The 25,329-nt window shown below is 41.7% G+C and overlaps 2 protein-coding genes across 8 annotated transcripts in view; one reads left to right on the top strand and one right to left on the bottom strand.

Moving 5' to 3' along the window:
• Positions 1-1,842: 1,842 nt before the first annotated feature.
• RNF170 (ring finger protein 170) lies at positions 1,843-19,792 on the bottom strand. Of its 6 annotated transcripts, none has more exons than XM_084758647.1 (8): positions 19,642-19,792; positions 18,705-18,848; positions 14,432-14,498; positions 12,191-12,266; positions 11,081-11,189; positions 7,980-8,053; positions 4,174-4,284; positions 1,843-2,485 (listed from the first exon to the last, which is right to left on the bottom strand). In XM_084758647.1, the coding sequence occupies exons 5-8, from the start codon at positions 11,148-11,150 to the stop codon at positions 2,216-2,218; spliced, it is 525 nt and encodes a 174-aa protein (XP_084614773.1). In that variant the 5' UTR covers positions 11,151-11,189; positions 12,191-12,266; positions 14,432-14,498; positions 18,705-18,848; positions 19,642-19,792; the 3' UTR covers positions 1,843-2,215. The 6 variants fall into 6 exon arrangements, with proteins under 6 accessions (XP_084614773.1, XP_084614768.1, XP_084614771.1 ...); XM_084758642.1 differs by having other exon boundaries at positions 14,358-14,498; positions 19,642-19,791; XM_084758645.1 differs by having other exon boundaries at positions 14,358-14,498; positions 18,705-18,843; positions 19,642-19,785.
• Positions 19,793-20,014: 222 nt separating this feature from the next.
• The window catches only part of HOOK3 (hook microtubule tethering protein 3), a 96,773-nt gene continuing 91,458 nt past the window's right edge, over positions 20,015-25,329 (top strand). The window contains exon 1 of one of the 2 annotated variants that reach the window (XM_084758639.1): positions 20,015-20,270. In XM_084758639.1, coding sequence (XP_084614765.1) covers positions 20,214-20,270 — 57 coding nt within the window. In that variant the 5' untranslated portion in view covers positions 20,015-20,213. Of the gene's footprint in view, positions 20,271-20,437; positions 20,776-25,329 lie in introns of those variants that run through there. The other variant, XM_084758640.1, reaches the window with a different exon arrangement.

The raw sequence follows: 25,329 nt of genomic DNA, 5'->3' as shown, positions 1-25,329 counted from the left end.
GTTCCCTCTTTGGTTCACTAAGACTTCAGCCATACAATAGTTTTGTATGTTACAAACTTTTGTACAGTACACCTCTTCCCAGAGTATTAGTAGTAACTCCAAATATTACAGAACGGTGACATTTGGAGAACACATGCACAGAAAATAAAATCATTTCAGAAAATCACACTGTCTATAGCCCACAATGCATTTTTAAAAGATGGAAAATGTTTTCCCAGGCTGGTGGAGGCTCCTCCTACTCAACAGCTTTCCAAGTTGGTGACAAGTATCCATAGTTTTCTATGATGCATGCCACTCTTAATTTGGAAGTACACACTCAAGACTGATGAGGCCTGTAACATGTGCTGCATCTTCCTTCTAGAGCTTTCTGCTTAGAAGCACCAAAACTGTTCCAGTGAAGGAATAATGTGTTAGGAATACCTGACTCCAAATAATCTAGTTCCCTCCTGCTTCTCCTCAGACTACCTAAAGATCACTATAGTTCCATTATGTTAGGAATAAAACAAAAATCTTTCATCCATAGGATGGAGGTTTCATCTCTGAAACAGAAAGCCAGTGATATCCCACCTTCCTTACAAAATTTTCTAAGGATAAAAGGAAAAATTATGAAAATAACATGGATTGTGTTATACATAAGGACTGTTTGGGAGTGGATTGTTTTATTTTTTAAATAGCAGACATCTTGGCTGTAAGTTTAAATTAGGAAACATAAATTGACATCTAGAATCTTACTATTTGGCAGCTAATCTGGTTAACTTGGGAATGTGACAGATTCTAGCTTACGGCCCTAAGTACACACACTGAGGCTAAGAAGTCCATGGTAATAACCTCAGATGGCACAGGCCCTGTGAGCATCGCCTCATCCTCTCCATCCAGCTGCTCAGCAGTAAGCGGTGCCAGCTGGAGTGAGGCTCTTAGGCTGGTGGTATTCACTCTTCGCAAACAAACTACACACCTATGTTGTTGCGTCATGGCCATCAAAAACCCAACGAAACAGTAAATGAACCTCACTATTTAATCTGGTACACATTTCCTCATTCTGCTCAAGGCAGGATGAATCTGAGCCAAATATTGGTACCTACAAGATAATATTTTGCACTGTTAGGGCAACAAACAACAAATCAAACGTCTTCATTTTGCTGCAAGAGTTAACTCACAATTTGTAAAATCTAAATACTTGTCTTAGTACCTTCCTAAAGGCCTAATGCCTGAATGAAGAGCCTGTTTCCTCAAAAATGCATCAAACTACTACTTGTTTGCAATATTACTTAGATTCCTAGAACAAAATAATTTTCCTTTACAAGCTATTTTTATGTTTTCTTTTTAAATGCATTTATTTTACTTTGTGTGTGTGGGCCACAATGCACATGTGACGATCAGAGGACAACCTGTAGAATCTGTTGTCCTTCCACTGTGTAATACCAAAGCCAAAACCAGGTCGTCAGGCTTGGCAGCAGGCACCTTTACCCACTGAGGTACCTCAGCTTCCTCAATGCAGAAATTACAAGTATAAAGCCACCATAGCTGGCTACAACTTATTTTTATATTTGTTTCTGTGAAAAGGCCAAACTCTTGGTTTATTGTCACAACTGAATGTCAAAGGTGCCTCCTTAAGATACATGTTGTTTTTCACTTTGTTAATTCTCCTATTGGTTTGTGTTCTATAGACTGAAATGTAGTCAAATCATGAGATTCAAGTTTCTTTCATTTTCAGTTGATCACAAAGAATTATGCAAAAATAAAAAAGCAGAGCTGCTCCAAGTCCACAAACCTTAGCAAACACTGAGACAATAACGTTTCCCTAGAATCATACAATATTTTACTTTAACAAAAATATTAAGATAAGTTTCAAAATTCTCTATTATGGTATGGGTGCCAATGAGGAGGAGGATTTGTACATTCAGCAATATTGGAGTATGTATTTAAGCTAAGTAATTTGGAGAAGAGGAAAACAACAAAGTATCCCTTTTTGGTTGGTTTCATACTTTTTTACAGATGACGCAGAATTGAGATAAGACTGTAGATCACTATAAATCTGATCTTAACATTAGAACCTGCGGTATGTAAAAATTCCAGTTGTATATTGCTAGGCATTTGTCAGATGATAACCAAATGTTTTAAGCATGTAAGATAATATTTGGGTGATTGATATTGCCATGGATCCTTTTGTTTGATTTTACATATAAGCTCAGATATTCTAGTAAACTAATTTTTTTCATCTAGTTAGTCTTTGGGTTATCACTTCTCGATACATAATAGAGATGTAGATAAGCAACAAAAAGATAACAAAGAAGTCATCTAGAAAGCCCAGAATTCCAAACAAGGCTTCAGGTACAAAATCTAGAGGTGATATTAGATAGAAAAAAGCCCCCATTAAACAAAGCACTATCCTAATGCGGAACATCCAGAAGAGCCCCCCAACTGAAAGCACTTCCCTGAGTGCGTGTCTCAGCAAGGTGGGGAGGTCCAGGATTCTCTCCATTACCTAGGGGGAAACAAGCACCATGATTCAACATCTGGAATATGAAGTTAATTTTCTACAATGTACAGACTCAGTTAAGATAAATTAAGGCGCTTTACACACTTCATACCAGACTTTCCAACTAAGCATTTTATTTAAAAATAATGTAGTTACTAGATTTTTATAAATCAGGTCTTAATATGGATAACTAAAAAAACAATGTATCAACATGCTTAAAATGTGGGACACAGATTGAAAACATCATCTGAAAGTCTGATAGTTAAAACGCTACAGAATTTAAAGTGTTCAGAAACAAAGTCTAAAGCTTTGGAACAAAAAAGTTTGGATTTAAGAACATGTCAAATTTATGACTTTCAAATTTGGGAGGCTCTGTTTGTAAAAATCCATGCAAATACTCTTAAATCTGAAAACTCTGGTCTCAGGCATTTCAGGTAAGTGGTTCTAAGCCTAAAGTCGTGCAAACTCAAGTTATCAATAATCTGACTTAACAAAATAAGCCAAGAAACTAGAGGCCAGGAATGGTGGCTCACACCTGTAATTCCCAGTATCAGGAAGCTGCATGGCAGGAGGACCAATAATGGCTCTACAACAGCCTATGCTACAGAACGAGACCCTGTCTCAACAAATTTACATATATATGATATATATATATGTATATGTATATATGCTTATAGTCTGAGATTTGTTCCCAAGTGTCAAATTTACTATCAAAATATCTGGGTTAGATTCAAAAGCAATCAATTATCAGATGAAGTGACCTTGGAATACAACTTTCTAATGAGCTAGAGATAATTTAACAACTGAGCATTTAATTACCCAGAAGAATTACTAAGAACTAAAGAGATACTACACAGAAAAGGGTTATGTAATAACAATAAATAAATAATAAAGGCCAGACTATGTCAAAGCCTTATAACTGGGGAATGAACTGAAGGGCTTTGTAGACAAGTGTTCTGTCCTGAGTTATATCACTAGATCTTCTTTCACTTTTTATTCAGAGCATCTCACCAAATTGCTCACACTGGCCTTGAATTTGTGATCCTCCTTCCCCAACTGCCCAAATGCCTAGGATTACATGTCTGCACCATCAGGACTTGGTATTATACATTAAAAACACACTAAAGTGTGTGTGTGTGTGTGTGTGCGTGCGCACATATGTAGGTTAGAGGGCTACCATATTCCATAGTTGTCCCTAGAGGATATGTGTAAAACGACCTAGTTCAGTTTCCCACACCCACATTGGGTGGCTCACAGTCACGACGCCAGTTCCTGAGGTTCTGATGCCTTCTTTAAGCCTCCACAGACACTTACATCATACAGCACACATACAACCTCATGTACATAAATACTTTTTTTTTCTTTTTTAGTGCTATGTCAAAAACAGCAAAGGAACTGGTCATGGTGGTACATGCCCTTAATCCCAGTACTTGGGAGGCAGAAGACCTCTGATTTCAAGGCTAGCCTACTCTATATATCAAGTTGCAGACAAGCCAGGGCTAAATAGTCAGGCCTTGTATCAAAAATAAAAAATTGTGGCTACCGGGAAAGCTAGTGACTGACAATAAAGAAGGTTAAAACTTGGCCCAAAACACATAATAAGATTTAGTAGTCTAGGACTTGGTTGGTAAATCTTAGTTTACAAAAAGAAGTATAACAGCTCTCTGGCTTGCACCTGCTGTAACATTACTTACAGATCTAGGCTGCCCTGAGAATCTCCGGTTATAATCATTAACCTCTTGACGCAATCTTATAACATCTTGAGACTGATCATCTTCACCAAATACTGTTAGGAGTAGAGTTACCTGTGTGTTACAGGAAAAAGCTGTTACACCTTCTGCACATTATTATTTTTTACTTTGTGCTGTTCAAGAGAATGAGAAAAGCTTCTGAAAGTGTATTTCATTCACTCCTTAAAATAAAGGCAACACGAGGGAACAAGTAAGTAATTACATTTAATTCCTCCAAAATAAAATTGGCTCCATATCTAAACACTTACGCTAATATTTTCACGTTCACATCAGGTGCTAAAATCCATAGTTCTCTGGAAAAAACTTACTTGGAGATAAAAGGTGATAGGAAAACCTTCAGTAACAAAGTGACATTAAAAATATAAACCTATTATTTTCAGAGAAAAAATTACCATTTCTGAATGACTCATTTTATTCACATTTGACATGGCTTTGAGTGCTATCATAATATAGAAATTCCAATCTTGTATGGCCTGACTCTCTGAAGCACCAATCCTTTTTTAAATAAGCAGATATAAGTCTTGGTACTTTTTTCCCCCTTTTCCGAGACAGGGCTTCTCTGTGTAGCCTTGACTGCCCCAGACTCACTTTGTAGACCAGCCCAGCTTTGAAACCACAGAGATTGGCCTGCCTCTGTCTCCCTGAGTGCTGGGCTTATAGGTACGTGCCACCTCACCCAGCAATTCTTGGTCCTATTGCCAAACAAAGATTAGTCTTGTTACTTTCATGTCCATGGTAAAGATGGCACATGGTTGCCTCAGGACAATATAAGGACTTTGAAAAATATGTATAGCTAAGAACGTAACAACCTATAAAAAAATTAATCACTGATAAATATAATGAGATAAAATGGAAGGGACTAAACAGGTTTAGTTGAACTGGAGAAATGGGTCAGTGGGTAAGCGCACTGGCTGCTCTTCCAGAGGTTCTGAGTTCAAGTCCCAAGAACTACATAATGGCTCATAACCATCTATAGTGGGATCCAGTGCCCTCTTTTGACTTATAGGTGTACATGCAGAGTATTCATATTCATATATTCATAGTACATAAATAAATCTTTTTTAAACGTTAAGTTTTAAATCATTCTAGATGTTTTTATCCTTTCTCAATTCAAGAAAATCACTAATCAGATATTTTACAAACAATTAAATGAAGGAGTGACTAAGTGGTATGAACAGCAGACAAAGTCATTCCTTCACAGATGTGTTAACAGAAATGTAGTCTCTAAAATAAAGCAATAATTTTAAGTCTCTGGCAAAATTAGCCCTTAAATGTCAGGACAGTCAAATCAAATCTTAAGAGCTTTAATCATGATTCGTGGCCTTTTCCTTCTTACATCTTCTTTTCTAAAAGCTAATCTTAAGTGTTTAGAGAGTGAATTGTTTGGTTTTTTTTTTTTTAATGCAATCTTGCCAGGAGTGGTGGCACACATCTTTAATTCCAGCACTTGTGAGACAGAGGCGGCCAGATCTCTGTGAGTTCAAGGCTAGCCCGGTCTACATAGTAAGTTCCAAGACAGCCAGGGCTGCACAGTGAGACCCTGCTACAAACGAATGAATGGGGCTGGAGAGATGGCTCTGAGGTTAAGACCACTGTGTCTGCTCTTCCAAAGGTCCTGAGTTCAATTCCCAGTAACCACACGGTGGCTGACAACCATCAGTATCCTCTCATGCCCTCTTCTGCGATGCAGGTGTACGTGCAGATAGAGCACTCAGATACAGAATAAATAAATAATAAAACATTTGGTAAATGAATGAATATAATCCCTTCAGTAACTACTAATTGCACACCCATTGTGAGCTAGGCACTGTTAGTAGTACGCAGACATGGAAAAAGAGATGACACAATTTCACTACGAACGACTTAACATCTACAAGAGAAACGGAGGCCAAGCTGTTATACAACATGTTATATGGAATTGCAGGTGGGATCAAGAATGAAATTTTCCCTGAGATTCTTAGCAAACCTGAAAAATGAGGAAAAGTCTTGAAATACTGGTGGGATTGTTTTGAAAGTTAATGTTGGGGCTGGAGAGATGGCGCAGAGGTTAAGAGCACTGGCTGCTCTTCCAGGGGTCCTGAGTTCAATTCCCAGCAACCACATGGTGGCTCACAGCCATCTTTAAGGTGATCTGATGCCCTTTTCTGGCCTGCACATGTACATGCAGGAAGAGCACTGTACACATAGTAAATAAATAAATAAATCTTTTTTTAAAATCTTAATAAAAAAAAAGAAAAAAGAAAGTTAATGTACAGAGAGGAGTGACAGGTGAGCTCTAGTCAGAGACAGCAGCCTATGTGTTAGTTCCATGGCCGTTTGCCCAGTGAAACAGGAGGCCCAGCAGCACTTTCTACAGTTTTGCTTCCCGGTGCCTGACTACAATTATGTAAGCAACGGCTACCCTACTGAGATACCTTCATAACCTCACTAATGCCTATTCAGTTTTTAGTACAACAAACACACACTCTGGGAAAGCCACAGGTAAGGTCAAGGAAAGCCATAGGTAAAGTCAAAAAGGGCCCGTGTGCTATGTGGTAGTCTGAATAGGATGGCGCCCATAGGCCCATATATTTGAATGCTTGGTTGTTAGGGGTGGTGTTAGCTGACAGGAGTTAGGAGGGGTGGCCTTTTGGGGGAAGTGTATCGCTAGGGGTGGGCTTTGGGGTTTCAAATGCTCAGGCCAGGCCCACAGTGTGTCTGTCCCTGCTGTCCCTGCTGCCTTTGGATCTGCTCCTTCTCCAGCACCTGATCTGCCTGCGTGCCACCGAGCTTCCTGTCATGATGACAGGGGACCAAACCTCTGAACTGTAAGCCAGCGCCAATTAAACGCTTTCCTTTACAAAAGTTGCCGTGGTCATGGTGTCTCTTCACAGCAACAGAACCCTGGCTGAGAGATGTGGAACTCAATGTCGTATGGCAGATTGATTGCCCATGTCAGACATCAAGTAAGACACAGAAACAATGTGAGGGGGAAAAGCCAACTTCTAACCACGTGAGAAAAAGTAAAGAGTGAATGATGTAGAGTTTGGGACTACAGGGAAAAAAAAAGGGAACAAGAAAAAAATCTGGCTCTCCTGCTCGAACAGTCAAGAGGAAATGACAGCTAGAACAAACTAGGTGTATATACAATGTAAAAATAACCTGTGTGGTTTCATCAGGAAGTTCGAAGAAAATGGAGTAATTTCAATACTTTTAAAAGGAAGAACATATTTTTCCAAAAGAGAACAGTATGCATGAGATGTGCTGTCATGTGATTATCTAGTTAATTTAGTCCTTTGCTGATCATAGGCTTAGGAATTAGGACAAACTCAATCACTTGCTTTTCACTACAACTGTAGGATTTCAGGCAATTCCCTTTTTATGATACCTTAACGATTTTTTAAAATGTATTTATAAAAAAATTTAGTAAAGTCAGATACAGTAGATAAAAATGAAGTTTAGCTGAAAAAATAACTGAATTTAAAGCTAATAATACTGGGCAGGAGAGTTCAGTGGTTAAGAAAGCTTACTGCTCTTGCAGACGACCAGGGTTCCGTTCTCAGCACCAATATGGTAGCTCATAGTCACTCATAACTTAAGTTCGAGGGATCAAATCCCTTCTTTTGACCTCTAAGCAAGGACTCTTGTGTGCACAGGCTGCACATATATACACTCAGGCCTGAACACATAAAATAAAACATTTTAAAACAAAGATAAGTGATATATATATATATATATATATATATAAAGAGAGACAGAGAGAACATTACCGTTTGTCTACAGATTGGACAACTGATTGCACCAAGCCAGGACCCGTATCGCCAGTATGCAATTATGCAGGAACCTAGTGGAATAAGAAAACTATCAACAATGAAGCTTTAAAGCCCTTATATGCTGGTCAAATTTCAACTATTTAACAGCATTACCTCCCTTAAAATACCATTTTATTACATTGTTTACTAAATATTTTTGAAAAAAAAAATTTACTTCATCCAACCAAATCTTCAGGTAAATTAAAATCTGGCAAACATTCTTAAAACATTAAAAAAAAATTAGTTCAGCTACTAGTTAAGCAATGAACATTTTTATACAATAAAAAGCAAATATTAATCACCTCAGTTACTGAGGCCTCATAGAAAATACACGATGCTAAATATGACAGTCAGATACTTTTTATTCCAAATTTGATGTATTTGAAAAATACTTTTTTTTAGGAGTTCACTGAACCAGCAGGATGGGGACAGCCAACACCAACCTCTGACCTAAACATACATGCACACATATGTATGCCCACACAAATACATGAACCTCTACACATATAAATATGCACACACGTGCATATATACTCTAGTATACATACACAAAAAGAAAAATAATCTATTAGTGCTATTATTTTCATCTAATAACATGTCTTAAGTTTTATCTATGCCCTTTTCACCCAAAAATTCACCCTCCTTTGACAGACACTACATTCATTTAATCTCAAGTATGTTTTCCTCAACTAGGGTGTGGGTGTCCTTATTTTGCAAATTATGTAACACCATTTGTCTTCACTGAAACTATGACTCAGCAGATTAAATGCTTCAGTTCATCTGCTAGTAGACGCTTGGTATTTTCTTATTCAATTTTCTCCCTCCAAAGGAAAAGATACTTAAGAATCATCTGGTGCGAGAGATGACTGAACTTTCATCTGGGTCACAGTCTCTCTGAATCTATTTAACTGCAAAATGAGAGCAAAATCACACAGAGAGTTAAACAGTGTAGATTGCAGATGCAAACAAGATGATTCTGATATTATTCTATTTACTGTAATGGAGAAGAGACGTTATGTTACATAAAAGAATTACTGAACAAGAGTTCTTGACACATGTGGCAGTAATATACTTGATCTAATGTCCAGAGAAATTCTTTTTTGAGAAACTGTGTAACAGGCTTTTTACTTTTGAAATAAAGTAAGTAAGCAAGCAAGTGTGTAACAGGGCTTAGTTGTTAGAGGGGTAGCTTAGCATGCACAAGGCCTTGGGTTATCACTCCTCCTTAGCACACAAACTAAGCATGGTAGTGCATGCCTGAACTCTCAGTACCTGGAAGGTAATGTGGATCAGAAGTTCAAGGTCATCCTGGGCTACACAGCACATTTGAGGCCAATCTAGGATACATGATCCCCATCTCAAAAGAAAAACGTACCTAACAAGTAGAGCAGGCTATCAGAAGCAATCTACCCTATTACCTCAGACTCAGAGGTAAAAGCAAGAGCACAATACAGCCATCTTTCAATTGACAGGATTATCCACTCAGTGCATTAGCTAAGCCTGAATTGGCAAATAAGTTCATTTTGCCTGCCAAGCCTCACAGACTGCCAACACCTGCCCGAAGGATGACTAAGGCTATGTCTAGATGCAGGAGCAAGGTTGGGGGGGGGGGGGAGGCACTGTTTTACAGGTTTGAGAGCAGCAAGATTTTTGTCTCTCCTGATGGCCAGTAATTTCCTTCCCCCATCTGATCTTTGATTATTCTACTGTTCTTCAACGTTTCCAAAAGGCAATTCAAGGACTGAAACTGGGCTGGGCAGATGCCTCCATGAATAAAGCGCTTGCTGCAGAAGCGTGAGGATCTGAGTGCAGACCCCTAGAAACCACATAGGGCTAGAGGTAGTGGCCCATATGTGTAATCTCAGCACTCTAGAGATGGGATGCGACCACAGGAGAAGCCTGTAGGCTAGGTAGCTCAGCATATACAGAAGTGAACAAGAAACCCTGTCACAAGATAGAAGGCAAGAACTCACAATGGAGTCAACCTTTAACCTCTGCACACATACCATGGCACCTTACCCCAGAAAGTCTAAACCAAAACAAACAAATGAAAAAGAAAGAAAAGCCAAAAGATCATCAGTAGAGCTCAGAGAAGCACTGGGCCAAGTTCCTGAGAGAACTGTCCTCCCTTGGCAAAGGTGAATGATAAATTTCAACAGATAATTCAGTGTTCTGGTGTATGTTAGGTGTGTGTGGTGTGTGTGGTACTGGTGGCGGGGGAACCTTAGTGACTGACGGTGGGCATGTATTCTAGGTTTCTCACTCTGGCTCCAATTCTTTAAGTCACACGAAGAAGGACTCTGCAGACCTATAATATTATTTGTAAATTTGAACTATTTTTCAAAGAAACACTTTGCTAATGGTTTAGAAGTTTATTGAGTTTTATTTTTTTTATAAAGCTTGGAACCCAGAAATGCTAACACACTAAATAGAAAATAAATTATGATTTAACACCTGTATGTATGTATGTACATATATAACCACACACTTTTTTTTTTTTTTTGAGATTGGGTCTCATGGAACCCAAGCTAGTCTTGAACTTGCTCTCTAGCTGAGAATGACTTTGAACTGATTCTCCTTCCACTGAGTACTAGGATTCAGGCTTGCACTACCATGTCTGATTTATACAGTCCTGGGCATCAAGCCCAAGGCTTTTGCATGATAGGCAGGCACTCTACCAACTGAGATACATCCTCAGACTGTAGCATATTTAGCATCTGTATTTTGTTTTTGTTTTTTCAGATAGGGTTTCTCTGTGTGATAGCCCTAGCTGTCCTGGACTCACTTTGTAGACCAGGTTGGCCTTGAACTGACAGTGATTTGCCTGCCTCTGCCTCACGAATGCTAGGAGTACAGGTGTACCACATCTGCCTTCATATTTAGCATCTGTATATATTATTATTTGGATGGCAACTAGAGCAGGACACCAGAAGCAATCTACTTTTCTCAGAAAATAGATGGAATTTAAAAACAACAACAAAAACCAACAGCAATCCAGCCCATTAGCAATTCACACAGGTCTTGAGCTGGTCACTTTAAGTATGGTATTGTTTGCTTACCACAAAAGAGATGTCCACAGTTTGTTTCAACAGGAAAGGAGGCTTGATGTAAGCAGATTGGACAGTACATTTCAGTGTAGAACTGCTGTCGCACAGGAGCAGGGACATCCTGGTGAGAGGACACAGACACATGTCTCAAAACAGAAATCACATATACACAATAGTTAAGATCTTGAAAAGTCTGACAAGCTTACAAAATTATAATTTTATTTAAACTACATGGCCTCCACCTTTTTTCTTAAACACAGTTTGACATGTATGTCTCTATGAATTTGAAGCCAGCTTGGTCTACAAAGCAAGTTCCAGGCCAGCCAGGACTACATGATTCTGTCTCAAACAAGCGAAGGGAGGGGGTCAACTGCATAATTTTTTTTATATAAACAACAAACCAAAAATTGTCTTTTAGAGCAAGTTAAAAATCATGCATATACCTGTAATAGATTAGTACTAGTCAGTTTGCTGCTGCGTTTGGTGTCTTGCCAGTGGTTCCAGCACTTGGAGTTATGGTGGTTTAAATGGGAATGGCTCCCATGGGCTCGTATAAAATTTGAATGCTAGGTCTCTAGCTGGTGCAAGTGTTTGCAGAAAGATTAGGAGACTTGACCTTGTCACTGAGAGTGGGCGCTGAGGTTTCAAAAGCCCCCACCCCAAGTCCAGTCTCTCTCACTCTGCCTCCAACTTACAGATAAGATGTAAGCTCTCAGCTACTGCTCCAGAGCCATGCCTGCTTGCCTGCTGCCATGTTTCCCACCATAATAATGAACTAACACTCGGAACCGTAAGCAAGCCCCCAATTAAGTGCTTTCTTTTATAAGTTGCCTTGGTCTCTTCACAGCAATAGAAAAGTAACTAAGAAAGAGGTAGAGACAGCAAGAAGGAGTTCAAGATCCTCAGCTAACCCAGAAAGTTCCAGGCTGGACCAGAATATATGAGACTGCCTTAATGTCTCTCCAACCCCCACAAAAGAAGAAAACGTGCTTATCTATAGAACAACATAATGTATGTAAGCTGCTGTTTCTTAAAAGTTATTTTCTAATGCCTTATCACAACTGCATATAAAAGGAAGTTATAACATCCCCTTATATAAATATACATACTGCATAACCGTACCTGTTCTGTTTGAAGTTGTTCTCGAAGCACCCTGACTAGCTCTTGGTTTTCTGGATGAATGTTCTGCTGTACATTTCTGTTGGATAAAAAGCAATAAATTTTGCAAAAATCAATCAGATTAGCCCATCTGCTTTGTTAGTCTAATTTCTGACATAGAACTGACGACCACAGTGAGCCGGCTCTGTGGACACAGGCACTTGCTGTGCATGCCTAATGACCTGAGTTGGATCTGCAGAACCCTTGTCAAGGGGAAAGCAGAGAACTAACTCTAAAAAGCTGTCCTCTGACTTCTGCATGCACATCATGGCAGGCATCCCTCAGCCCCATTAATAACAATTTTAAAAATTTAAAACTCACTTATTTTGTGTGTGGTCTACATATGTGTATGGGTGCATGTGCTATGGTACATGTGTGGAGTCCAGAGTATAACTTACAGGAGTTGCTTCTTTTCTACCATGTGGATTCTGGAACTGACTGACCTCAAGTCATCAGGTATGGCAATGTGTTTACCCACTGATCCATCATCCTGGCCCAATAAATAACTTTTTTTTTTCAATTTTAGGAAAAGATCTACATAGGGTCTGGAGCGATGGTTCAGTGGTTAAGAGCACTGGCTGCTCTTCCAAAGGTCCTGAGTTTATTTCCCAGCAACCACATGATGGCTCACAACCATCTATAATGAATTCTGATGCCCTCTTCTGGTCTGCAGGCATACATGCAGATGGAGTACTCATATACATTAAAATATATAAATTAATTTTTTTTAAAGAAAGAAAAAGGACTACTGGTGACATAATGTAACAGGTGTAATTGATGATATACAACTACACTCCAATTCCAGGATTGTGTATTCTAGGCTACTCTGTGACAACTTCCTCCCAAATCTGTGACCATCAGCTGATTTCAGATTTAAATGGCAAATGATAAAATCCAGATGCCCAGTATCTTAAGAGTTTATTAAAAGCTAATAAGTAATGTATAGAACAATTAACATTTTTGTAAAGTTTCTTTACAATAAACAGGTAGTTCTACATATGATACAACTGAATACTTTTCCACGTCTAATTTGGTCTTTCTCCTAATTTTTCATATTTAAGAAAAGGGAATAAATCAGAAGTTTAAATTTATATAATGCAAAAACACCAAAACTATCTGTGTTGGTTGGTTCTTGTCAACATGACAGAACCCTCTATGAAGCTGCGAAGAGACTCTTAACTGAGAAAATGCCTCCATAAGACTGACCAGTAGCAAAAAAACAAAACAAAACAACAACAAAAAAGTCTATAGGATATTTTCTTTTCTTTTCTCTCTCACTATCTCCCCCCCCCCCCCCCAAGACAGGACTTTTCTGTGTAGCTTTGGCTGTCCTGGACTTGCCTTATAGACCAGGCTGGCCTCAAACTCACAGCAATCTGCCTGCCTCTGCCTCTCAAGTGCTGGGATTAAAGGTATGTGTCACCATGCCCAGCTTATAGGGCATTTTCTTAATAATTGATGTTCAACTCACTAGGGGTCAAGCCACCCTGGGCAGCTGGTCCTGGATGGTATAAGAAAGCAAGCTAAACAAGCTACGAGGAGCAGTCCTCCTCCATGGCCTCCGCTTCAGCTCCTGCCCTGAGTCTTTTCCTGATTTCTCTCAGTAATGAAATATAACCTGAGAACTACAAGAAGAAAGACATCCTTTTCCCCAAGTTGCTTATGGTCAGTAACAGAAAGCAAACTAAGACATGAACATAACCACTTAAAAAGTACAATGGAAAATTCAGAAGCAAGAAATCGTGCTGGGCTTAGGCCAGGAGAGCAGTACTGAGGTTAGTTTTTTGTTTCATTTGTTTGTTTGTTTGTCTCACTTTTTCCACTTAGCTATTTTGCATGTATTATCCATCCCAGCTACTAGCTGGAAGCTTAATTATAAAATATTTTAAACTAGAATACTAGAAACTAGAAACATAGGAAATATTAATATTTTAATCAGAATGGAAACTATGAATTTAAATATTCCCAGGGAAGTCAGAAAAAAATGTGGTCGCATTTGAAGTTCAATGGAAAATAGAATATTTTAGTACATATATACAGTCACTGAAGCCAGCTGCTACTAGGAAGAATTAAAGAGTCATTGACATTTAGAAATACACATCACCTCAAGCCATTTACCCTTTAGTCTCACCTGAACAGTGCATAAAGGAGAGTAGCAATCAAAGCAAAACTGACCACCACTGCCACAAGTACTTGATCACTTACTCCTTCTATAATTGAATCATCCTGTTGCAAACTTTGAACTTCACTGTAGTATTTGGCCATTACAGGTCTAAAATATGAAGAGGTGAAAATGAAATATGTCGATAAAAGCAATGTTGAGTATGGCTTACTTCTAACATATATAACAATTATAGCATGCTCTTTAAAAATATAAGTACCATTAAGTACAACTCCGGTTAAAGTTCCTCTACTAGTGAGGTTTTTTTAATCACCCATATTTTTAAAGTAAAAATTTTTATAATACTTTTTCTGGAGGGCTGGAGAGGTAGTTCAGTTGGTAGAATACTTGCTTACCATACACAAAGTTCTGGGTTTGCTCTCCAGGATTTTACAAAACTGAGTGTAATCTTGTACAGAGGTCAAGGCAGGAGGATCACTGCAGGTTTAAAGTCAGTTAGGGTTACATGGTGAGTTCCAGGTGCTCCAAACAAAACGTTTCTTCTGTGTTTGGCTGTTTTGGCTGTCTAAAGGCTTAGTTCCTCTAAGGAAGAAGATATTCTCCTACCCCCGTTGCTCTTTTCTAACACAGTATCAAATAAAGTGCAATTCTTGCACCTGGACTCAATAAAGTCTTCACCCCTCTGTCTTGGCATGTGAGAAGAAGCATGGTCCTCTCAAGCACTAGGACATTACCCAGCACATGCCCTGTTCACAGATCTCAGTGAGTGACTTACCCAGCTCAGAGTACTAGTAATTTGAAAATCAGAATTCACTTAGGCAGCAGGACATTCCTTTCTACTAATACCAATTGAACTCATGAAAACTTTGGAGTTTGAAAGCTATTGGCCAAACCTGAATGAAGTTTAGCTTATGGTTCAAAATTCCTTGAACTACATGAACTAAAGGAATCACTTTGAGACTGTATATACAATAAAAATAAGGAAGACGGGAAACTCCTTCCCAAATTCTAGAGAATATAGCTATACAATATATAGATATACTACTACAAGTATGAGGGGAGACAACTCAACTACATTGTAGTCAATCACAGGTAATGATGGGGATATTCAATTAATATGTAACAGTATGAATGCAGTTCTGCCTTTATGTCCATTATCGGGCAGAAAGCGTTTATCCAGCGCTGAGGATCTACAGCAGATGATAAAGTGCTTGCCTGGCATTCATAAACCGGGTTTCAGTCCTCACCAAAATAAACTGGGCCACACGTGGAAACCAGGAACTTGGGAGGTAGAGATAGGAGAATCAAAAAGTTCAGGGTCATATTTGGCAACATAGCAAGACACAACCAATAGTAGCTTAGGATACATAAACCCGCCTCAAAAGTTTTATCCCAAATCATTAATCTGGTGAATCTTAAGAAGAAAAATCTGAGTGTGAAAAACCAATACCTTTGAAATGGATCTTAATTAGCTGCTAGTAAACTACCTCTTGTGGAAGAAATGTATCAAGGGAGGTTTCATCAACGTCACACAGAGTGACAGCCTGATAGCCTGCGAACTTTTTAAGGACAGGTTTCACATTCCCATTGTGAAACTACATAAAAGGAAACAGGGGGCGGGGAGGGAGGGACAGAGAGAACCTGCCCTCTACTTTTATTTCCATTCAAAAACAGCCAAATGACCTGCCAGCTGCAGCTGGGGGAGGAGGGCATTTGAAATAACGTAAGGACAGGTAAAGAATTCAGGTAGGACTTTTTCTTTATTAGGTATGCTCTTTTAAAATTAGAAATGCTACAAATGCTATGGCTGTGGTTAAGGTCCTAAAGACAGAGCTGGGGATGTAGCTTAGATGACAGAGGGCTTGCTTTGCATGCATAAGGCTCTGGGTTCCTTTACCAGCACCACATAGACATACTGGGAAGGTAAAGACAGGACGTTCAGAAGTTGATTACAAAGGAACTTGGAGGTCAGCCTGGGCTACATGAGACCTGTCTCAAAAAATATGTATTTGTAGGCTGGGTGTGGCGATGCATGCCTGTAATTCCAGCACTCAGGAGGTAGAGGCATACAGATCTCTGTGATTTGGGGGCCAGCTGGGTCTAAATAGTGAGTTCCGGGACAGCCACAGTTATGTAAAGAAACCCTGTCTCCAGAAAACAAAAAGGCAAAAACAAAAAATCAGAGAAAGCAGTGCTTTGCAAGCGAAATGCATCAGCGGAGGCACTACCATTATCTAAACTCATTTCTCTCATGCTACACCTTTAGAGTGCAAGGATAGAAGACATATTAAAGTCCTATCAGGGAAACCATGAGCAAGAACTTATGCAACACTCCAGATGAAGGAAGGTGCAATTCTCTCACCTGGACTCAATAAAGTAATGGGAACCTACCACTTGACTACCTAGCCTTCAGCCCCTATGGTCTGACACCTGCTATGCGCACCAAAGACCAACACAGCCTACTCAGCTCCCCAGCCTGTTCACCCCCCTCTCCCCTGAGCACTCGGTTTGGCTTTCTGCCTTGCAACTGGACTCTAGCTGCACTCTCAAACCCTGACCCCAGCAGCTCCCTCCTGGCTCATTATCAGTGCAGTTTCTCTCAGCACTTTTCTGAAATCTTCTAAACTCTGCCTCAGCCTTTTTAATTGTAAACCATAGATGTACATGATTACCTGTGCCTTGTGATATATGACAGGAGAGTTAGTGTTGCTAATTAAGACTGGAATAAAAGAACCTACTTTTGCCTTGGCCAGATTACCAAGGTAGGTGGGATTACATAACAAACTATGAACCTGGTGTATTTATTGCTAAACAATAAAGTCTAATTGTGGAAAGACATAAACATGCTCCCTTGTTTCTGACATGTGTGCTCACAACCAAATCTAAAATTTGCCATATGGAATGGCAGCATCTTCCCCTGAAGTCATAACCTGCTGTGGCTGAGAACTAATCTCTACCTGAGTAAGGCCTACAAAGACAGCTCAGAAAAGTCCCAATTCACCCCTCTTGGGTCTTTTTCTAACACTGTCACGGAAAGAAGTAGGGGTAAGCCCCATCAGAGAAAAAAAATCAGAGAAATTAGGAAATTGTAGAATTTCCCATAATCAAGGAAAAATGGTCTCCTCCCCACCCCCAAGTTCAGGTAGCAACTTGATGGTGATATGGCTTCTGTAATTAACTTTCAAAGAGTTTTTTGTTTTATATAATTTCTGTCCTGAGAAGTAATTACAAGCACAAAATAAACCAGTAACACTACATCAGGCATTAAGCACCTTGGACTTGCGGACTTGAAAAGATATACTTTAAATCAACTGTATCAAAGCCTTGAAAGCCTGAGCAGCTGGAGTAAAGGCAGTTACTGCACAGATACCACAGTCCCTTCAGCAAAGCTTACAGCTGTGGTCTCCCCGCCAAAGACAAGGCCCAAGTCAATGGAACACATACTATTTGCTTACCTAACAATTGTTAGTCACTGAAAGGTGGCAAAGGTTCTACAGGGACATTTTAGTGTGGAATGTGGGAACTCTAGTCTGACAAAGATCCGGAGGCACCCACGCAGAAGCCATAACACAGAAGCCATAAGCAGAGGAGATTCAGAGTTAGGATTGTATTTATTTATTTATTTATTTATTTTTGGTTTTTTGGTTTTTTGAGACAGGGTTTCTCTGTGTAGCCTTGGCTGTCCTGGAACTACGTAGACTAGGCTGGCCTCGAACTCACAGAGATCCACCTGCCTCTGCCTCCCGAGTGCTGGGATTAAAGGCATGCGCTACCACCACCTGGCCCCAGAGTTAGGATTTCTGAAGGTATTTCTGCTCCTATAAGAAGAATGTTTGCCCAAAAAACCTTTGAGAACACTTCAGCTAAGATTTATTGTTTATTTATTTTTGGTACCAAGGACTGAACTCAAGCCCTGATGTTTGCTGGGATAATGAATCTAGTACTACATCCTCAGCCCAAGATTGTCTGCATCTGTAAATCGATCGATTATATGTGATCAAACAGTAGTTGATAAAAGTATCAATATAAAAACTCAAGGCAGCCAGTCCAAGTGGAGCATGCCTGTGTGATCCCAGCAGCAGGAGGCAGAGGCAGGAGGATCACTGTGAGTTTGAGGCCAGCTGGTCTACAGAATGAGTTTCAGGACAGGCAGGGCTTGAAAAAAACCAAAAACTAACAAGACAAAACAAAAATTCAACGCTTTTTGGCAATTCTAAATAGCTCAATAAGAAAACCAACTTCTAATGGGCATGGAGAAGGCCCCAGGGCTGCAAAACAAAATGAAGGTGCATCCTGGGACGTGAACTTCAGAAGCACCCCAAATCAAAACCTGCATGATCTGGTAGTTCCGCTTACCTTTTGAATCCACCTTTTAAATCTCCCAGGACTCCAAATCATATATCTTGTATCCTAAGTGTCTTGGAAAGGCCAATCAATACCTTTGCAGTAAGGTCCAGGTAGAAGAACGTTTATTATAGCATTGTTCTGAGACACCCTAAACTGGAACAAAGTGCACATCAACAGTAGACCAGGCACAAGGCTGTATTCACACAATGGAATACTAGGCAATCATGGGAATTTGCAGATAATTTTAAAGGCCAAAACACAATACGGATGGGTCCATTCCTAAGAGTTCGAAAGCAAATTAAAACTCACCTGGTAAAGCTAAAAGGGAAAGCAATAAAGTGGCTGTCACAAATATCAGGCTAGAAATGGTGTGGACGGAAGAACTCTGGGGGATATGGCAATTCATTTTATTAATATTCCTCAAACATGTACGTCCTACGCACTGTTCTGCACACCATTTAAAAAACGTATACGAAACCTTACAATGTCTGTATGAAGAAAAAAAATTAAACAACAACGACGAAACTCGGACAAGGATGCACCTCAACGGAGCTAATTCCAAGCACAAGACACAGGCCTTAGGAACAGTCGGGGTCCTTACGCACTGGTGAACTGCCGCCCACCCTGTCCCACTTGGAGTAAAGTTTTGTGGGAGAGGGGGCTCCGCGGAGGAACGGGGAGCTCTCCTCAGCGGGGCCCAACCCGCCCACAGCCACCGAGACGCGCCCACGTCAGCCGTTCCACCTTCGCCCCGCGACTCTGGGCCGGTCCGGGCGATTCGGGGCTGAGCACAGGCTTCCGGAGGAAGGCGGCGCGGGGAGCCCAACCCTGGCGCGGAGGAGCGCGGCCCAGCATCCCTACGGCACGGGACCGTCCCGCCCGTCCGCGGGCCTATGCGGGGGCGTGGCCTGGCACACGCTCGCCGCCGGGAAAGGGGGGCGCGTACCTCTCCGCGGCGGAGGAACTACCGGGCTCAGTCCTGGTGACAGAACGGAGCTCATTTCCGGGGGATTGCCTAGTTACTCCTCTCCGGCAGCCTCAAGCGGCTTCTTAAGCGACAGCGCCGACGTCGGCGCACGCGCAGTGCGGAGCTTCAGCGACCGGAGAGGAACGCGGGCCCTGCTCCCCGCCCCCCCCCCCCCCACCGCCGGGCTAGAGCGCGCGCCCACGCGCAGTGGACCGGCGTCGGGGGCGCGCCTGTAGGGGCGGGGCGGACCCAGCGCGAGCGTGCGCAGTGGTACTTGGGCCCCCTCGGCTCGCGCCGGGCTGCGCTCGCGCAGGAGGGCGTGGGCTGGTGGCGTCTGGTGCGCGCAGGGGAACGCGCGGCCCCGAGCAAGGGAAGGAGGGGCTGGTGACAGTGCGGAGCGACTGCCAGCGTCCGCGCCCCGGGAGCGGCCGGACGGAAGAGAAGGCTCGCCAGACGCCGGTCGGCTGCCCGACCCCTCGGACTCAACCCCGAGCCGAGCGGCCGCAGGTTCTGGTCGGTTGGGGGGGAGGCGCTGCGGCCACCCCGGGAAGATGTTTAACGTGGAGTCTGTGGAGCGGGTGGAGCTGTGCGAGAGCCTGCTCACTTGGGTACGTGGTGGGCAGCGGGCCGGTGGGAAAACTCCGCAACCTTTCGGGGACACCGGTGCTCGCCCCGGGGGGCGAGCGCCCAGGACGACCTGCCGTCACATCCGGGGCTTGAGACGGGCGGAGCTGAGGAGCCGGTGCGGGCCGCGTCTACACCCGCGGCCGGGTCAGGGTCAGCAGGGAGCGGCCGGGCTCCGGCAGGCTGGGCCCAGGGTCCAGGAGGAACTTGTCCGGCCTGAGATGTTGGCTGCTGTCCGAGAGGAAACCTGCCCGGTGGGGGCTAATGATGGGGTGCAAGCGACACTGTAATTAGGACTGTTTGCCTTGATGAGGCGCTGGCGTTTCGCTCCCAAGCTCCCAGCGACCCAAAGCGTCGGTTCTGCCTGGGTGCCCGGTAGAGGCACTCGGGACCCCTGATTACGATGCCGCTCGCCTTTGTTGTAATGTTCAGCCAGGATGGAGCGTAGCCCCTTGAGGGATGGAGCCCTGCCCACTGGAACATTGGAGGGTGGGTAGACAAAACATGAAGAATCGCACAGAGGCAGACCATTTGAAATTCGAGATGCATTTTGATTGTTATGAAGTGAAAGGTACTTATAAAAGGAATCAAGGATAAAAAACAATTTTTAATGGAAGGATTTAGGGATTTAGTAATGGAACTGAAACACATTTTTAAAGCAGCGTGAGATTCCAATTTGGAATTGATAAGGGTTAAGGTTATCGTATCTTAAAGTAAATATGCTGGATTTTAATGTCAATATTCATGGCTTAAGCAGCCCTATTCAGTAGCTGGACAGTTACTCGTGTTTGTTTCTGTTTTTCATACGATGGTGGAGGTGGGTACAGACATATGCAAAAAAAAAAAAAAACCATGGGATAAAACCAAGTGTCCCATTGGAAACATTAGCTTTGCTTATTGCTAAAAAATGTTAAATGTTCTTTTTAGAAGAACACGGATACATTTACGGAGGTTACTGTGACGCGTGTTAATTCTGTTTGCATATTGAGGGAGATGGTGGTAATCGAGCCTCTTGCATTGTAAGTGAAGGCTCTACCACTAAGCTTTTCATCTCCCTCTTTTATTCACTTTAAAGGTAAAATGCAAATAGCAAAAGAAATTCTGTTGAACAGTGAGTGTCTTAGGTTAGAGGTTCAGATCTCTGGAAGCTAGCTCCCACCGTTGTGTGCAGGGCCACTGCTGAGAAGTGGAGAACAGTTAACGTAGGTTGATTGTAATAGAAGTAAAATCTAAAGATGTGTGTGCGTCTGAAGTAGGATCTTGCTATGTAGCCCATTTTGGCCTCAAACTATGATCTTGAATTTGTAGCAATCTTCCTGCCTCAGCTTCCTAAGTGCTAGGAATTAGAAGCCTGCATCACTGCACTGAGCTTGGAAGTTGTTTTTAGATCTGATCGTGTCCTTTGAAACATAGACTTTATACAATGTAGAGCTTTGTGGTTCGGTTTTGTATTAGACCACTCATTGGAAATAATGCATACGTAGTTAGTGTACTCTAGAAACAAGAAGGTAAGCCTCAACCTTGTAATTCAGGTGGAGAATGGTGATAGGCTGCACCGTGTAGCTAAGCCTCTGCCAAGTTTCAAATTGTTATTTAAGTCAGGAAGATTTGAAAATATGGAAAACGGTTTTTAGGCCCAGTCAATATATAACAAGCAAGCTCAGCAGAACGTGCTTAAAAATTATCCCTTAGCTCCTCTTCCTACCCCCTGAGTGTATTCCTGCCTGGTGGTGGTGGGGAGCTATGCTATAACTTCTGTCAGTCCCTTTTTAAAAAAAAAAATGTATCCTGTGTGGGACTGTGATGTGTGCATATAGGCACAGTTGCCACCACCTGCGTATGGAGGTCAGGAGTCAACTGTTTTTGGAATTGGTGCCTTTCCATGTTTTCCAAGCAGCAAACTCAGGTCTCAAGTCACTAGACTGGTGTGGTAAGCACACTTACCCACTGAGCCATTTCAACAGCCTGTTTGTTTGTTTGTTTGTTTGTTTGTTTTTAAACAATGATCACTTTTTTAAAAAGAATTTATATTTATTTATTTGTGTGGGGGGTACTATGCACAAATGGATCACAGCCCTTTTGTGGAGGGCATTGAATAACTTAGAGTCAGTTCTCTCTTACTATTTTTTTAAAATTTATTTATTATTATGTATACAGTGCTCTGCCTACGTATACATCTGCAGACCATAAGAGGGCATCAGATCACGTTATAGATGGTTGTGAGCCACCATGTGGTTGCTGGGAATTGAACTCAGGACCTCTGGAAGAGCAGTCACTGCTCTTAACCACTGAGCCATCTCATCAGCCCCCTATTTTTTATTTAGTCAAATTTTTTAAAACTTTTTATTTGAGAATTTCATGTATGTGTTAATGTGTTTTGATCAGATTTACTCCTCCCCTCCAACTCCTCCACCGTTATACCACCATTTGTCCTTCCACGCTCATACTGTTTTTGTTTTTTTTTTTTTTAAACCTATTGGATCCATTTAGTGCTGCCAGTATATATGTGGGTGAAGGACCATCTACTGGAGTGCGGATACCCTACTAGGGACTGCACCCCTGAGGAAAACAGACCGACTCCCCTCCAGCAGCTGTCAACTGCCAGGAACTTCTCGGCAGTTCTCAAGTCTAGAATTTTGGCTGCCTTGATCTTGTGCAGGTCTTGGGCATACAGCCAACAGCACAGCCATTGTGAGTCCTAATGTGCACCATCCCTCTCATATCAAGAAAGCACTTTTTTGCAGCAGTTCTCCACAGCTGCTTCTTCTGCAGTGATCTCTTGTGTCTTAGGAGGAAGGGCGGTGATATAGATGTCCCACTTAGGGTTGAACACTCCACAGTCTCTTACTCTCTGCACTCTGACCATCCGTGAGTCTCCATATTAAATGTCCTGTACTATAGAAATAAGCTTCTCTGATGCGGGCTGGGAGCTTCACTATTCAATGGGTGTAAAGGTAAGTAGAAGTCCATTTAGCAAAGCTAACAATAGGTCCCCCCCCCCCCCCCCCGGAGGCTATAACCTACTCAGCAGGTGCTCCTGGCCCAGTAACAACGCAAAGCATGAATTTCGGCTTCTGGAGTGTGCCTTAGATCTAGTCAGAAAGTAATTGCTTACTCCCAAAACACTGATGCCACTATTGCACCAGTGGGCATACGTTTGCCGGTCCATTTGTCATTGTAGCTCCCATGGTTCACAGCTGAGTTCATTGGTTTCTCTCCCAGCAGCCTGCAAAGTACCATCATGCTGGATGAAAGTTAGCCAGTAGGGATACCAGCTTGATTTCTCTTTGTCCTATGGCTTAAGAATGTGGTGTCTTTAGCAGGGTCTTACTTCCAGTGACAATAGCCTGTGTTGGTTTTTTCTTTGTTTGTTTGTTGTTGGTTTTTGTTGTTGTTGTTTTAGCCTGTATTGTTTTATGAGTCCATGGGATCTCCATGACTAGTAGCTCAAAGAGGGGTAACCCAATCTGGTACTGCCCAAGCCTAGTTTCTTGAACTCTGTGTGAATTACGATGAAAAGATTGCACTTTCCCAGGTCTTAGTAATTAATTGTTTTGTAGTGTTGAGGGCTAAGGCTGGAGCTTCGTGTTTGTACTGTGCAACAGAGCTGGAACACAAGAGAGATAGCTCCACTGTTAGGAGCATTTGTTGCCCTTGCAGAAGACCCTGATTTGGTTCCTAGAACCCACACCATAGCTCAGAGCCATCCATAGCCCCCATTCCAGGGGGTTTGATACCCTGTTCTAACTCCATGGGCACTGGGCATGCATATGTATCATACACATATATACAGGCAAAACACACAGATGATATATTTAGTTTTAAAACATATTACTTATTTGGGAGCCTATAGAATGCAACTAGTATTTAGAATCCCTCTCATTCTGTTTTCCCTCCTTTGCCCAACTCCTACCAACAGATTTGAACCTCTAATGGGAGAATAAAGAAATTTCTGAAGTACAAAGGTTTTAAAAGCACTTGGGGGTGGCGGGGAAGTCTGAGAACATGGTTGGTTGCTGGCCCCAGCAGTGGCTTTCAGACATTATCATTGATCAAAATCACTTGGTTATCAAACCAGTTTAGTAGGCTCTGGGGCTAGAGTTTCTAGGTCTGGGACAGGATCTGAGATTGCATTTCTGACATGTTCCCAGGCAATGTATTCTTACTAACCTCATGACAGCATTTGAGAACCATTGCTTTAGAACACAGCTTTAAGCTTACTGTATTTGATAATTTGTTAGGGCCACTGTTCTGTGCATTTTAGGGTATTTAGTGGAAGCATCGTTCTCCTCTGTTCACAAGATAATAGCACTTGCTATTGCAGACTCTCCTAGGGAGCAGAATCACCCCTGGTGGAGAAGCACTGCCTAGAGTCACTGATCCCATGCCTTACTCTTCTGATGCTTTTGCTGGGGGAGGCTGCAATGTCTTCTCAGAGCTTCTTGAAATAACAAGAAAGGTTGTGACCTTTCAGGTAGAATTCCTGCTTTAACACAGTAAATGTGGTTATCTTTGTCTTTTACTATATTACTATCCTGAAGTACCACAACTTGGACCAGATAGGTTGATAAGTTTATTTCTTAACTGAGAACACTGTCAGTTCTGAAAACAGAGGTGAATGTTCTCAAGTTCTCATAAGTACCTGTGTACCCGAGGGGCTAAAACAGAAAATAATTGTTTAGAAGCTTCATTTTAAAAATCAAAATGAAAATTTAGCTCTGAAGTCTGAGAGAGGGGAGTGGAGGTGGGAGCAACTGGCTCACCAAATAGTGTTGTTACTCATTTCATTAAAATTCTGTCCTCTGGGCTAAGCTCATAGCCCAGTTCGCAGAGTATTTGTCTAGCTTGTATTACAACATGTAACCAGATGTGGTGGTGCACATCTGTAATCTCAGCAGCCCACCTCTAACCTCTCAATCTCCCAGTGAAGAAGTGGAGGCGAGAGGAATGGGGAGCTTCAGGTCATCTTTGTCTTTAATAGTGAGTTTCGGGCCATCCTCAGATACATAAAACTATGTCCTACAATAAAATAAATAAATGAAA

The sequence above is a fragment of the Acomys minous genome (assembly GCF_964271855.1).
Source record: "Acomys minous genome assembly, chromosome: 15".
NCBI lineage: Eukaryota > Metazoa > Chordata > Mammalia > Rodentia > Muridae > Acomys > Acomys minous.
This window is presented reverse-complemented; position numbering and strand designations above follow the sequence as displayed.

Excerpts from the sequence above, each read along its gene's own strand:
- RNF170 (XM_084758642.1), bottom strand. The coding sequence starts at position 14,491 with ATGGCCAAATACTACAGTGAAGTTCAAAGTTTGCAACAGGATGATTCA. Across the intron at positions 12,267-14,357 it reads CTCCTTTATGCACTGTTCAG|AAATGTACAGCAGAACATTC; the intron begins GTGAGACTAAAG and ends TTTATCCAACAG. Across the intron at positions 8,054-11,080 it reads CTGTGGACATCTCTTTTGTG|GTTCCTGCATAATTGCATAC; the intron begins GTAAGCAAACAA and ends TTATTCCACTAG.